General features: G+C 39.8%; 1 protein-coding gene across 5 annotated transcripts in view; it reads right to left on the bottom strand.

Moving 5' to 3' along the window:
* Positions 1-13,740, bottom strand: part of EXTL3 (exostosin like glycosyltransferase 3) — a 199,125-nt gene that overhangs the window by 78,687 nt on the left and 106,698 nt on the right. For all 5 annotated transcript variants that reach the window (XR_005213359.1, XR_005213358.1, XM_037813159.1 and 2 more), the window contains exons 2-3: positions 5,082-5,175; positions 845-3,471 (exon numbers count right to left, since the gene is read on the bottom strand). Coding sequence is in view for 3 of the 5 variants with exons in the window: in XM_037813159.1 (XP_037669087.1) it covers positions 845-2,992 (2,148 nt within the window). In the remaining 2 variants the exon portion in view is untranslated. The remainder of the gene's footprint in view (positions 1-844; positions 3,472-5,081; positions 5,176-13,740) is intronic.

Genomic DNA, 13,740 nt, shown 5'->3' with positions numbered 1-13,740 from the left:
TGCCCTTCTTCACTACTATTTTCTGGAAAGTATTACAAGGTAAACAGATACAATTTGCTTAAGACTTGCTTTAGGGCATTGCTTCCCCCCCCCCCCCAATTCAGCTAGCATTTATTTTTCCACATTGTGTCAGGTACTGTGCCAGACACAGAAAAATACAAAGATGAATATGACATGGCTTTCAGCCTTTAGGAACTCTCTTGTAAGGAAGACAGATATATAAGCGTCCAGTTACAATATGAAAGAAGCGTAACATGCATCAGCAAAGCATTATGCTTTGTAAATTATGTAGGGCCTCACATTTAAGATGGGCAAAGGGTCTCCTTTCAGATTGTGAAGTTTAATTCAGCAGGTAGATAAACAAAGTACTCAGGACTAAAGCCCTGTACTACATATTTGGCTATTAATTTTCCTGTAAAATACATCATGGTAACTATGTCAGATGGAGTAATGAATGAGATACAATGCCCAAGAGACTCTAGAAAAGAAGGTTCAGGATCTCCAAACCCCAAATAATCAAACCCTGACCTTAAGTCTTCCAAAAGAATTCTATATCTGGTAAATGACAGAGGTCTTCTTCCTAAATCCTTTGGGAAGTAGTTAAAACTGCAGCTTCTAGAATCAGACATACTAAAGTTCATTTTCTTCCATTTCTAGCCATGACCCTGAATAAATTGAGTAACCTCTCCAAGCCTCAGTTTCATAGGAAAAGAAATCTATACGGATACAAAATTCCTCACTACTTGAAGTTAGGACAGCTAAAATCAAGTCAGAAAGATGGAAAAGCAATTAAGAATGAAGTACTATTTCAGGCAGCAAAACAAACTGTTCATTTTTCTATTACCATGATGGGGACACCAATGTCAGGCCACAGAAGATCCTCTGAAGGTAGCTTGGGAGAATTCCATACCACCACTACCTTGTTCAGGTAAGGGAGGCCATTCAATCTCTCTAAAGAGTTCATAAGCACTTCCTCCCGCTCGTAAGTCAACATCACTACTGTGAATTGCTCTCGTGGAACATTGCCGCCAAGTGCTGCTTGAAACTCCTTGCCAGAACCCCCAGCTCCACCACCAATAGGCCGAAATCCAGTACCTGAGCCCAAAAATTTGGCCTCTGAGGGCAACACAGGGTCAAACGGCGTATGGGGGAAAAGATGAAAAGGCCCTGGAGCAGAGTTCCAGCTGCGGTAGAAGTCAGTGACAGTCAAAGTAAAGTTGCGGAGGTATTTGGGTGAGGCATACGGTGGCTCTGTTTCTACTGGCCCCAGATCCAGGTCCCCGTTGTCAGCCATATTGGGGTCAGTTCCAGCTGCCTTGCCTGAACGATGAGGGATCTCAGCTGCTGCCTCTTCCCGGATGGGTGCAGCTGGGATCTGTATGCGAGTCCTAATCATAGCCAGCACAGTATTAAAAATACTGCCAGCAGTTGAGAAGTAAGTCTCCCAAAGAAAACGGCCCTGACGCCTCATAGCCAGTAGATCACTATCTGAGAGACTTCGTAATAGGAAGTGAACCTCGGTAACACGTGGCTTGGGCACCACGAGGGCTGCCTCATTCCACTGTAACATGTCCTGATAAGGAAGCTGTACTTGATCCCCCAGCACAACTGGGACAGCACCAACCTCCAGAGCTTCAAAGAGCCGTGTTGCACACCCAGACGATATAACCAAGTGAGGATCCCCAGGAGTGATAATGAGGGCAAAGGTGGAAAGCTTCAGTAATTCTAAGCGGTCTTCACGCTCCCCACACAGTGCCCACTCAGTAGGCAGACTGGGTTTAGGCTGGTTTTTGCAGGTAAATTCTACCAGGACCTGATCTAGCTTGCTGTCCTGTACTGCCTTTAGGGTAGCAATGATACGATCATCATAGTCGGCTGGAGGGTCACCCTCCATTTCTTCTTCAAAGGAGCGGGCCTCCTGAAGGCTGGATCTCAATGATTCAATCTTCTCACCCTGGAAGGTGAACAGATACTTCCGCTTAACTGGCACCTGTGGTGGAATTTCCATGAAGTTGGGCTCCGACATGGCATGGACTAATGGTGATACCACCAAATCAAAACCAGGTCTGTACTGAGCAACATAGAAAGTGGACTGGGCCACCATGGCACGACCTGTACTGACATTATAGAGTAAATTCTGTGTATCTGACTTCCTTGACAGATTGATGATGACATGGTTGTGTCCATCTGTCCGCCAATGGGATAGAGAATACAACTGCTTCTCAAGTTCAGCAGGCCGCAGCCCTACTGGCTCCTGCATTTCTCCCACTAGTATCACATAAAGGCAAGCAATGTCAGCATTTTCTGTAACATAAACATTAGCTCGTGCTGTAGCCTGAAAAGCCTGCTTGACCAAGGGATCCAGGTAGCTGCCAAAGGCAAACTGGTCACTGTCATAAACATAGACTGGAAAACCAGAGGTGAGAGGGCAACGAGAATAATCAAAACAATTGTGCAGCCGACAACCCCGTATGAGCTTTGGGGGAGGAAGGCCACCATCATCCTTCTCTGGGAGTAATCGGATGGGCAGAGAAAGTTTGGGCTGATTTTGGGCCATCAGCTCTTTGTAAGAATGCTCTGTCTGGCTAATGACATTCTTGAGCTGTAGCAGGTCCTGCTTGGCATTCTCAATACTCTTCTTACAGGCTTCAATCTTCAGATTCAGCTTGGCAATTTCACTGTTCAGCTCTTGCCGCTTGGCTTCCAGCTGTAAGAGCTCTTCACTTACAGACTCACGAATGCGGCAGAGATCCAGCACATGCTTTACCTCACACAGCTCATTACCAGCCCGTGGGCCAAAAATCCGTTTGCCTGCCTCATCAGCCTCATCTAGAGTGGTAAGATAATAGTGAGCAATGAGAGGGAAGAAAACCAGAATGATGAAAAGCGTAAAACTGAGCCATGTGAGTCGGATACGGTTGGACCACCGTAACATACAGGTTTGACCTCCATTCCCCACTCCCCCATTCCGCAACATGGTATAGCCAGTCATGAGTTCCTTTGTGGCTTTTGCCCCCACTTATCACGTTGGGTCCCTTGCCATAACCATGAGTTTCTACTAGACAAAACTCATCTTCTTTTTAATCACACATTTCTTTAAGAGTTAGTATGTTCTCTGTACAAGGCATCAATAAAATGGAAATTTCATTTTCTTCAATTGTAATTGAAATGGTCTCTGCCCCTATTCCAGCAGATTTTAAGTTCTGGTTGTTGACCAAGGAACATGTCCTTAATGTATCAATCAGTACAAGGTACCACATTGTTGCTGAGATAAAAGGGTGCAAGTCCCTGATGATGAAAAACAGGAAAAATACCCTGGAATCAGACAGACTTTTTCAACCGCCATAGCTCTTGTTCCTTGGTTTTGCTGACCAACAAATATGCATAGTTAATATTCACAGGTATAAAACAGCTGGTTAGAAAAGAAATAAATATTCAGCCTCTTATCGACGTCATTGCCACCAATCAGGCCTGCAAAAGAAAAAGAACTTTGTCAGTCTTTAAGAGATTGCCCAGAAAAAAAAAAAAAAAAAAAAAAAAGAGATTGCCCAGGACATTTCTAGAAAATGTTTAAATCTAATACAAATGGAATCTAATACAACTGGTGTATGTTTCATAGAACATAAGTTCAACATGGATTTTGTTTGGTATGGGTATTTTACTTGCGGTTGAAAAGAAATGGATGAGGTTAAGTGTCCAAAAATAGCTTCAGTTTATACACAAACACACACACAATCCTCATCCTCCTCCTCCTATTTAATTGGATCTAGAGCATTCGAGACCTTTAAAATGATGATCAACTAAATTCACAGAAGGCAGAAATGTGTGCAACAATTTGTTATTTTATACCTGGGCATCATCTTTGCTATCATCTTTGGTAGCTATATTAATTCCTAACATGAAAGTCTCCTTTTGAGCTATTTAAAAAACCACAATGACCAAACAGCTGCAGCAATCCAAAGACAAAATGGAGTTCCCAATTTGTTTCTGGCCTTACACAAGTAAAAAATATGAAAAAAAATATTTATAGTGTTGTTTTACTCTAAGTAGATACATAGTAAATGCTTACTGACTGACATCCTCATTTATCTTTCATTAGCAGAGAGCAGCTCTTTCTTAAAATATAGATAGGAACTTGGTCTTTTAGAAAGGACACTAAGAAAGAAAAGGCATTATTTCTTATCCTTTGGAACAGATTTGCTATCAGGTCTTGTGCCTTAGTTTCCTAATCTGCAAAAATGGAGATAAGTACATGGAGATAACAATATACTGTATAACTATGAAAAGAAAGGACAGAGGAAGGGAAGGTAAATTTTGAAACAACATTCCTAGCCCTGTTCTCTGACCAAACGTTACTATCATAGGCTACAGAAACTTACCACTTGATTTCACCTCAAACTCAAACATTATCTTGACTTAAATTCATCATATTCAGTACTAAAGCATATTCTCAATTTCTTTCATTCACGTCTTCCAAAAAGTATTCACCATACCCTTAACAAGTCTAAGAAAAGCTAAATATGACTGTAGGAGAATCTAGAATGTGTAACAATCCTTGGTATGGATATTTTTACTCTCATGGAATGTCATTTAGCATAAGAGATAGGATACATAAACAAGTGTACTATTAGGTAATATAAAATAAATAGGACTTCACAGATGCTCATCCCTATCTCTAGCTTCTTCCTTTGCTAAAGATATGTAACTATTAAAGGTCTGGTAGATTCTCTCACCCTTTAAATCAAAATAAAACAGTTTATGGCAATGTAATAAAAGGTGTGAATAAGTAAAGCAAGCAATAAGGACAACAAAATTTTAAAGTAATATTTAACATGGAAAAGCCTAAATGTGCATAATCTACCCTTGGATAATAAACAGCTAGTCAAATATCCCAAAAAATGTAAGTCAATATTTCTAAAACATTAGCATTGTCCTTTTGACTAATATGCTCAAATCTTTATGTTTTCAAAAGAATATTCTCTGCACTTAATTATGGTCAAATAATAACAAAGAAAGAAGGGAATGGAGTTAAAAAAAAAAAAAAGACATAAGGTAATACAGCTTATCATTCAGTTCCTTACCATATGCTTCAAGATTCTTTCTTTCTCTGACTTCTGTAAATTATATGTACTTCAGTATATAATTTCTTGAAATAGTGAACTTGAGTTTGCTCTCCTGATGAAAATAGAAAAGTGACACACTTTTAGAAAAATACTCAATACTGAAGGTACTACTTAAGAATTTCTTTACCGTACACTATGAAAAGGCTTTCTTCATATATATTAGGGGACCATACAATTGATCACCCAAACGGAAACACCTTTCTAAGTGAATAAGGGTTCTAGTAATAAAACACTAGGACTACAGGCATAAATTGGGATTCTCACTGACAAACCAGATATATGGTTATCTATTATGTGCTCTAAGAGAGAATAAAATAAAACACTAAAATGTGCAAAACTCCTTACCTTTTAGAAATACATACTGAGATATTTATAGATGAAACGACATGTCTGGAATTTGCTTCCAAATAAAGAGGAAGAGGGTGGTGAGGAGTGTTTGGAAGTAAAGATGAAACAAGATTAGCCACAAGTTAACTGTTGTTGATACTGAAACATGGTTATACATGGGGGTTTATTATACAGTGCTCTCAGCTTTTGCATGTTTGAAATTTTTCATGCTAAAAACAAAAACATTACAGAGCTTAAAAAGTTTAAGCAAAAGTCACTTGGAGGCTGACTACACTTGGTCTAATACTGCTAGTACCAACTTAAAAACAAGCAGAACTGGGAATAGAAACAAATGTTCTAATAGAAGTCAAAATTCAAAAATGATATAAAAGAATCTGTCCCATTAAGTTCTGTTACTTTTACTGGAATAAGGCAAAAATGCCATAAACAGCCAAGAGCATGAACTTTTCTTCCTAAACAGCTTAATTATTTTAAGCACAAAAGGGTAGAAAAAGACAAAAATCAAAAAAAAAATTAAATTCTGAATCTGTCCCTTCATTCTCTGAAAAATGACAATGAAGGTTCTAAGATCTAAAATAACCTCACTGAAGTTTTAGTAAGAAGCAACCTGCAGAGATTTTTACTCCAAATATAATATACATGCCTTATTAATTCTCCAGTCATCTGTCACAGTATATAATGCCTAACTTGTCAACCTCCAATCCTGCCCCCTACAATGCTTTCTCCACACAGCAACCAGAATTATCTTCTTAAAACAAGAACTAGACCATCTCTCTCCCCTCAAAAATATTCAATGGCTTCCCCATGTACTACCAGGCCTTCATAAATTGCTCCTGCCAAACTCGCTCATCTCATCTGTCGTTAGTCTTCCCGCTCATTCAACTTTAGCTACATTGGCTTCTTTTGATTCCTCAAATATACCAAGTTCTTTACTATCTAAGAACTTCGTGTTTGCTTTTCTTTTTATCTGAAAATGCTCTTCCCCAGGCTTTTTCTGTTGACTCTTTATTTGTCCTTTGGATCTTAACTTTCTTGATATTCCCATTTAGTCTTTCTTACTTTTTGATATTTTCTGGCAATGACTTATTGATTTCCTTCGAAATATATTTTCCTTTACTTATTTATTATCTGCCTTCCCAAACAAAATATAATCCAGGAGAGCAGGAGACTTGTCTGCTTTGATTGCTACTATATTACTAGCACCTAGTACAGTGTCTGGCACAATATAAGTTCTCTTATATTGAAAGATATAAATGAATTATATCATAGATCACTTCTCATTCTACAAACTCTCAGCTCTTCCCTTAATTTCCACAAAGCCTTACTTTTTGTTGTCCCATCTATTTCCCTGATTAATTCTCCTCTACAGGCACCCAGTCTTTCTATTACTTCAAACTTGAATTTGTTCCCCAAGCTTTCAACACATCCCTTAACAAATCTATCCACTTCTAAATGACTTCAACCATAATCTATAATCATATCACTCCCAAAGCTACAATTCCAACCATAGCTTTTCTGCTTCACACTAGTAGTTTAGTATTCCCAGTTCTCAAAAGGATACCTCTAATAGGATAGTTCATGATCATGTCATGCTTCCAAATTCTTCCTCTTTCCAATACTTTTAGTTGTGTGTCCATGATACTATATTCTCCCAGTCTCACAAGCTGGAAATGATATAATATATAGGAAAGAGTATAGACCTCAGAGACGGCCAGATCTGGATCAAATCCCAGCTCTGTAAACTATTATATGTCACTTAACCTTTGGCAAGTCACTTAAACATTATGAGTACCAGGTTTCTAGCGATAAAAAAAAAACACATGTTGAATGATTGTTATAAGAATTAGTGATAGTAAATAAAAAATACACTGCAAGGTATCTGGCACATAGGAGGCTATGTATTAGCTAGCTACAAGACTTGGACTTTCCTTTAATTCCCCCAACTCTTTATATCCACTTCTGCTCTTCTGTCAATTGCTATCAAATCTTTTTATTTATTTATGTTAACTTTTTATTTTGAAATAATTTCAAATTTACAGAACAGGTGCAAAAATAACATAAACCTCTTATAGAGAACTCCAACATATCCCCACACCTCCAGATACCCAAATCTGCCAATTTTAACATTTTGCCACCTTTGCTGTATCATTCTATCTATCTATCATCTCCTATTCATCGATCTGCCTCTATCTATTTTGTGAATATCTGAGAGCAGGCTTCACATATCATACTCCTTGAGCACATAATACTTCCATGCACTTCTTACGAACAAGAATATTCACTTATGTAATGACCTTAAGTGCAGCTATCAAGTTCAAGAAATCTAACACTGATATAAAGTTTATAGCCTATATTCCAATTTTTCTTACATCCCAATAATGTCCTTCTGAGCCTTTTCTCCTCCATTTCTTAGATCCCACCCACTATAATATATTGCATTTAATTGTTATTACCTCTTTAGTTTCTCTTTACTTTTTTTTTTAATTGTGGAAACATATATGCAACATAAATCTTCCCATCCCAACCCCCACCCCCAAGTATACCATTCAGTGGGATTAATCACATTCACACTGCTGCAGAACCGTCAACAGCATCCATTAATATAACTTTCCTTTCACCCCAAAAAGAAACACAACACTCATTTTGCAGTAATTCCCATTGCCCCTGCCCCCAACCCCTGGTAATCTGCACTCCACTTTCTGCCTCTAGGAGTTTACATATTCTATGATTCTCTCTCTGTGGTTACCATGGGGCTTATATTTAACATCCTAAATCTATGAAAATCTTGCTTGGTTTGATACCATCTTAATTTCAACAGCATATACAAATTATGTTCCTATGCCCTTCCAAACCCCACCTTTATGTAGTTCATGTCACAAGTTACCTATTTATACATTGAGTCCAAAGCTACTGATTTATCATTACAATTTATGCATTTGCCTTTTACATCCTATAGGAAGAAAAAGTGGAGTTTAATAATAAAAATACAATAGCATTAGCATTTTTATTTATCCATGTTGTTACCTTTACCAGAGATCTTTATTTCTTCATGTGGCTTTACTCTACTGTCTAATGTCCTTTCCTTTCAACCTGCAGAACTCCCTTTAGCATCTCTTATAGGGCTAGTCAGTGGTAACAAACTCCCTCAGCTTTTGTTTACCTGGGAATGTCTTCTATCTCCCTTATTTTTTTTTTTTAATTCAGTTTTATTGTGATCTATTCACATACCATACACTCATTCATGGTGTACAATCAACTATTCATGGTACCATCATATAGCTGTGCATTCATCACTCCAATCTATTTTTGAACATTTTCCTTACACCAGAAAGAATCAGAATAAGAATAAAAAAGAAAAAGAAAAAAGAACACCCAAATTACCCTCCCCCATCCCACCCTATTTTTCATTTAGGTTTTGTCCCCATTTTTCTACTCATCCATTCACACACTGGATACAGGGAGTGCGATCCACAAGGTTTTCACAATCGTACTGTCACCCCTTGCTGCATTGTTTTACAATCGTCTTCAAGAGTCAAGGCTACTGGGTTGGAGTTTGGTAATTTCAGGTATTTACTTCTAGCTATTCCAATATATTAAAACCTAAAAAGTGTTATCTATGTAGTGCATAAGAATGTCCACCAGAGTGACCTCTCGACTTCATTTGAAATCTCTCAGCCACTGAAGCTTTATTTTGTTTCATTTCGCATCCCACTTTTGGTCAAGAAGATGTTCTTAATCCCACGATGCCGGGTCCAGATTCATCCCCAGGAGTCATATCCTGCGTTGCTAGGGAGATTTACAACCCTGGGAGTCAGGTCCCATGTAAGGTTTCCCTCATCTTTGAAAGACAGTTTTGCCAGATGTAGATTTCCAGGTTGGTAATTTTTTCCTTTCAGCACTTTAACTATGTCATCCCCCTCTTTTTGCCTCTATAGTTTCTAATGAAAAATCAGCACTTACTCTTACTGAGACTTCCTTGTATGTAGCGTGTTGCACGTCTCTTGCAGATTTCAGAATTCTCTCTCTTTGGCATTTGACAGTTGGTTTATAACAGCAAGGTGTGGGCCAACTTGAGTTTATCCTGTTTGGAGTTTGCTGAGCATCTTGAATGTGTATATTCATGTCTTTTGTTAAATTTAAGAAGTTTTCAGCCATTATTTCTTTGAATAGTCTCTCTGACCCTTTCTCTTTTTCTTCTCCTTCTGGGATTCCCACAATGTATATATATTGGTACACTTGCCAGTGCCCCACAGGTTTCTCAGGCTCTGTTCAGACTGAATGCTCCTTATGCTCTTCAGACTGGATGATCTCAAAGTTCTGATTTTTAATATCACTGATACCTTCTTCCGGTAGCTCCAATCTGCTGCTGAACCCCTCTGGTAACTTTTTATTGCTGTTATTGTGGTCTTCAGCTATGTTTGGTTCTTTTCATAATTTCCATCTCACTATTGATATTCTCTTTGTGTTCACCTCATTTTCCTGATTTCCTTAAGTTCTTTGTCTGGGTTTTCCTTTAGCTTGAACATATTTAGAAACATTTTTTAAAAGTCTTTGGAATGTCCAGGTCTGAGCCGCCTCAATACAGCATTCTAATGCTTTAATTATCTCCTTTTCCTGGGTCACCACTTCTTGTTTCTTTGTATGTTTTCTAATCTTTTGTTGAGATTTGGGCATTTTGATATTTTAACGTGTTATCACTAGAATTTAGATTCTGGGGTGTCTGTTCCTTAAGCCTGAATTCACCTAGTGTTATGAGAGAGCTTTCCTTGAATGTCAGGTGCTAACAAAAAAGAAAAAGAAAAAGAACAGGAGGAGGAGAAGGAAAAAACAAACAGAAAATGCTTTTCCCAGTCTCTGAAGTTTGACCTCTTTGAGTGTTCTCCTTCAGGGCTTATCCAGACAATTACACTGGAGAATAGCTCTGGGCTAAAACAAGGGGGCTCCCTGATCCTTTTTGTGTACAGTCTTGTCTTGGGGATGTGCATGCAGCCCTAGGAACTTCCCTGTTTAAATGGATATGAATGTCATCTCTTCTCTAGGAAACAGTTTCCTGACAATCCCAGGTACTGCACTGTATGTCCTACAACCAGCAATCCCTACAAGGCAGCATGACTTGACTGCTCTTCCACAGCATTCTCTAGGGGAGCTCGGTGAGCCACCTTCTACATGCAGGGCAACTTCTGGGATGGAAAGGCTCTCAGGCCACCACCAGACAGACTGGGCCAGATATCCATGCTTCCAGTAGGTGCACAAGGGTAACTCTGTTCTGTCTGGAACTGGAATCAGGGTTCCGCACCAGAGAGAGGCCAGCCAGGGCACCACAAGATCCCACCACTTACAAATTGCCTTTTCTTGATTTGGCATTTGCCGTTATTGCAATTCTTTAACTATTTTTGGGAGCTTTTAGAAAGATGTTTCTGTCATTTCCTGCTGGCTGTTCAAAGCTTCTGTGGGGAGACAGAGCCCCCAGCTTCTCAATTCTTTTTTATAATAAAAACTATTACAATAATCATAAATTTGTAATATTTTTGCATTTATCCTTTCCTTTTATTCCACTGCCTTCACCTTAGTCCTGGCCCATAATAAATCCTAACACCTAATTTCATATTCCCCATCAATTTATCCTGTGTATTACCCTAAATCAATAATTTTTATTTAAATTAATATTGCTTCAGCTGGAATAATTTCAGTTGGCCTTGTCTTTGAGTTTACCAATCCAATCTGCTGTATCCAGTCTGCTGTTATTTCCATTCAATAAATTTTTATGCAATTTTACTGATATATAATCACATAGCATACATTCAAAGTGTCAATCAATTGTTCACAGTATCATCATACAGTTGTACATTCACCACCACAAACTTTGAACATTTTCATTAGTCAAAAAAAAAAATTTTAATTTTAATTAAAAAGAACATCCACAACATCCTATTCCCCTCCCCCCATTGTTCATTTACTTTTTTTAAATACAGTTTAATTGAGATACACTCACACACACCCCAGTCATCCACAGTGCACAATCAACTATTCACAGCACCACCAAACACCTGCACACCCATCACCAGAATCAATCCCTGAACCCTTTCCTCACTCCAAACAAAATCAAAAGCAAAAATGAACACCCAAAACTTTCCATCCCCTCCATCCCATCCTATTTCTCACCCAATCTTTGTCCCCATTCCTCCACCCAACCGTCCACACACTGGATGAAGGGAGTGCGAGCCACAAGGCCTCCATAACCACACAGTCACACCATGCAAGCCACAAAGCCACACAATCGTCCTCAAGAATCAAGGTCACTGGATTGCAGTTTGACACCTTCAGGTATTTCCCTCTAGCCATTCCAACACACCAAGAACTAAAAAGTGATATCTATATCGCACGTAAGAATACCCTCCAGAGTGACCTCTCAGCTCCATTTGAAATCTCTCAGCCACTGGAACCTTATTCTGCCCCATCTCTCTTCCCCGCCTTGGTCAAGAAGATCCTCTCAATCCCACAGTGCTAGGTCCAGGATCATCCCCAGGAGCCATCTCCCACATCGCCAGGGAGGTCCACACCCCTGGGTGTCATATTCGACACAGGGGGGAGGGCAGCGAGTTCACCTGCCAAGTGATCACAGAGAGAAAGGGGACCACATCCAAGCACCACAGAAGCTCTCTGGGGGAGACTCCCAGGCATAACCATAAGCAAGCTCAGTCTCTCCCCTGCAGCAACCAGCCCCACAAGGGAAAGCACCAAGATCAAGGGCTCAGCCACCAAATTGGCAGTCCTCAATGTTTGTGGCAAAATCAGCATTAACCCAGGTGGGGAAGTCCAACATTTCCGCAGTTCTCCCCAGTTCCTCAGAGGGTCCTGCACATACACTTTTACTCTCTGCCCATATCACTCTGGGATGTATCAGGATCTCACTCCAGCTTGTATAAACAAACTGAATCCCACTTCCCATTCACCACTCCATGCACCTATGGTGTTCAAACAAACTGATCGTACAAGTCAAATTATCTAGTGCACCACAAAAAATACAGATCCTACAAACAAACATCTCCTCCCTTGGTCTCACACAAAAGCTGTAGCTTCAAAACACAGTCAGTATCATCCTCCACCCCTGGGCCCAACCTGTCCAGTCCCAACCAGTTCCTCTTCACCCACATCTCCAACTGAAGTCTGAACTCCCTCTCTTTTAACAGTTGCTGTACGGGGCAATACTGAAACCCACAGCCAACAAGCTCTAGCTCCATGTCTCAGGTGTCACACAGACATCCAAAGCTCCAGAGACTCACCAGGCTACACACAAGGAGCTCAGCATCCCAGGATTCAGAGACAACCACCACAACTCAGGAACAGATGTGACTTCTCTAAGAGCCCATAATTCAGGGACTACCACAATAAGCATTCCCCTGACAAGTTGTGCCCTAAGATTCAGTTCTCAGAGTTTACACACCATAGTTAGTCCATACCAGTGAGGTGTTACAATGCCTGTCCTCTTGCCTCTGGTGTGCCTCACCCAAAATGCTATACTCAACATCCATCCACCCAGCTGCACATCTCACAGCTTCATTGCTTCTTGTAGTCGCTCAACATTCAACCTCCTGCAGTGTCAGTGAAGAGCACATGGGGAGTATGGTCTTCCACCTCGACCTGGCAGTAACGAAGCACCCTTTCTCCTTCCCAATGTGGTAGTGTCTGAGGAGGCGTAGTAGTCTTTCATCATTGGAGGTGGGGGGGATTTTCACCATTACCCAGATAGGAGAAAAGGCCACCCCCACCATGATGACAGTATAGATCATCTGAGGAGCTGGGACTCCTATTCCTGCCCAGGAGTAACAAAGAGCCCCCCTTCAGTTGTCAACAGAGGCTCAGCGAGGAACCTGGACTTCTACCTCCACCTGGTAGTACTGAGGCAGCATGCCAGTCAGAGTGGTATCAGAAAAGTCAGCTAAAACAAAACGTTCAAATAACATCCAAAGTCTCATAATATAAAAATTTCCAGGCTTGCACAGAAAAATCACTAGTCTTACCAAGAACCAAGAAGATAAAAAAAAAGAATGAAAAAAGACAATAAACAGATGCCAATACCAAAATGTCAGAGATGCTAAGAGTTATCTGAAAAAGATTTTAAGGCAGCCATGATAAAAATAATTTAATGAATAATAATGAATATGCTTGAAACAAATGCAAAACAGAAAGCCTCAGAAAGGAAATATCAAGTCTCAGCAAAGAAACAGAAGATATAAAGAAGAACCAAATGGAAATTTTAGAAATGAAA

The sequence above is a fragment of the Choloepus didactylus genome, chromosome 20 (genome assembly GCF_015220235.1).
Source record: "Choloepus didactylus isolate mChoDid1 chromosome 20, mChoDid1.pri, whole genome shotgun sequence".
Lineage (NCBI taxonomy): Eukaryota > Metazoa > Chordata > Mammalia > Pilosa > Megalonychidae > Choloepus > Choloepus didactylus.
This window is presented reverse-complemented; position numbering and strand designations above follow the sequence as displayed.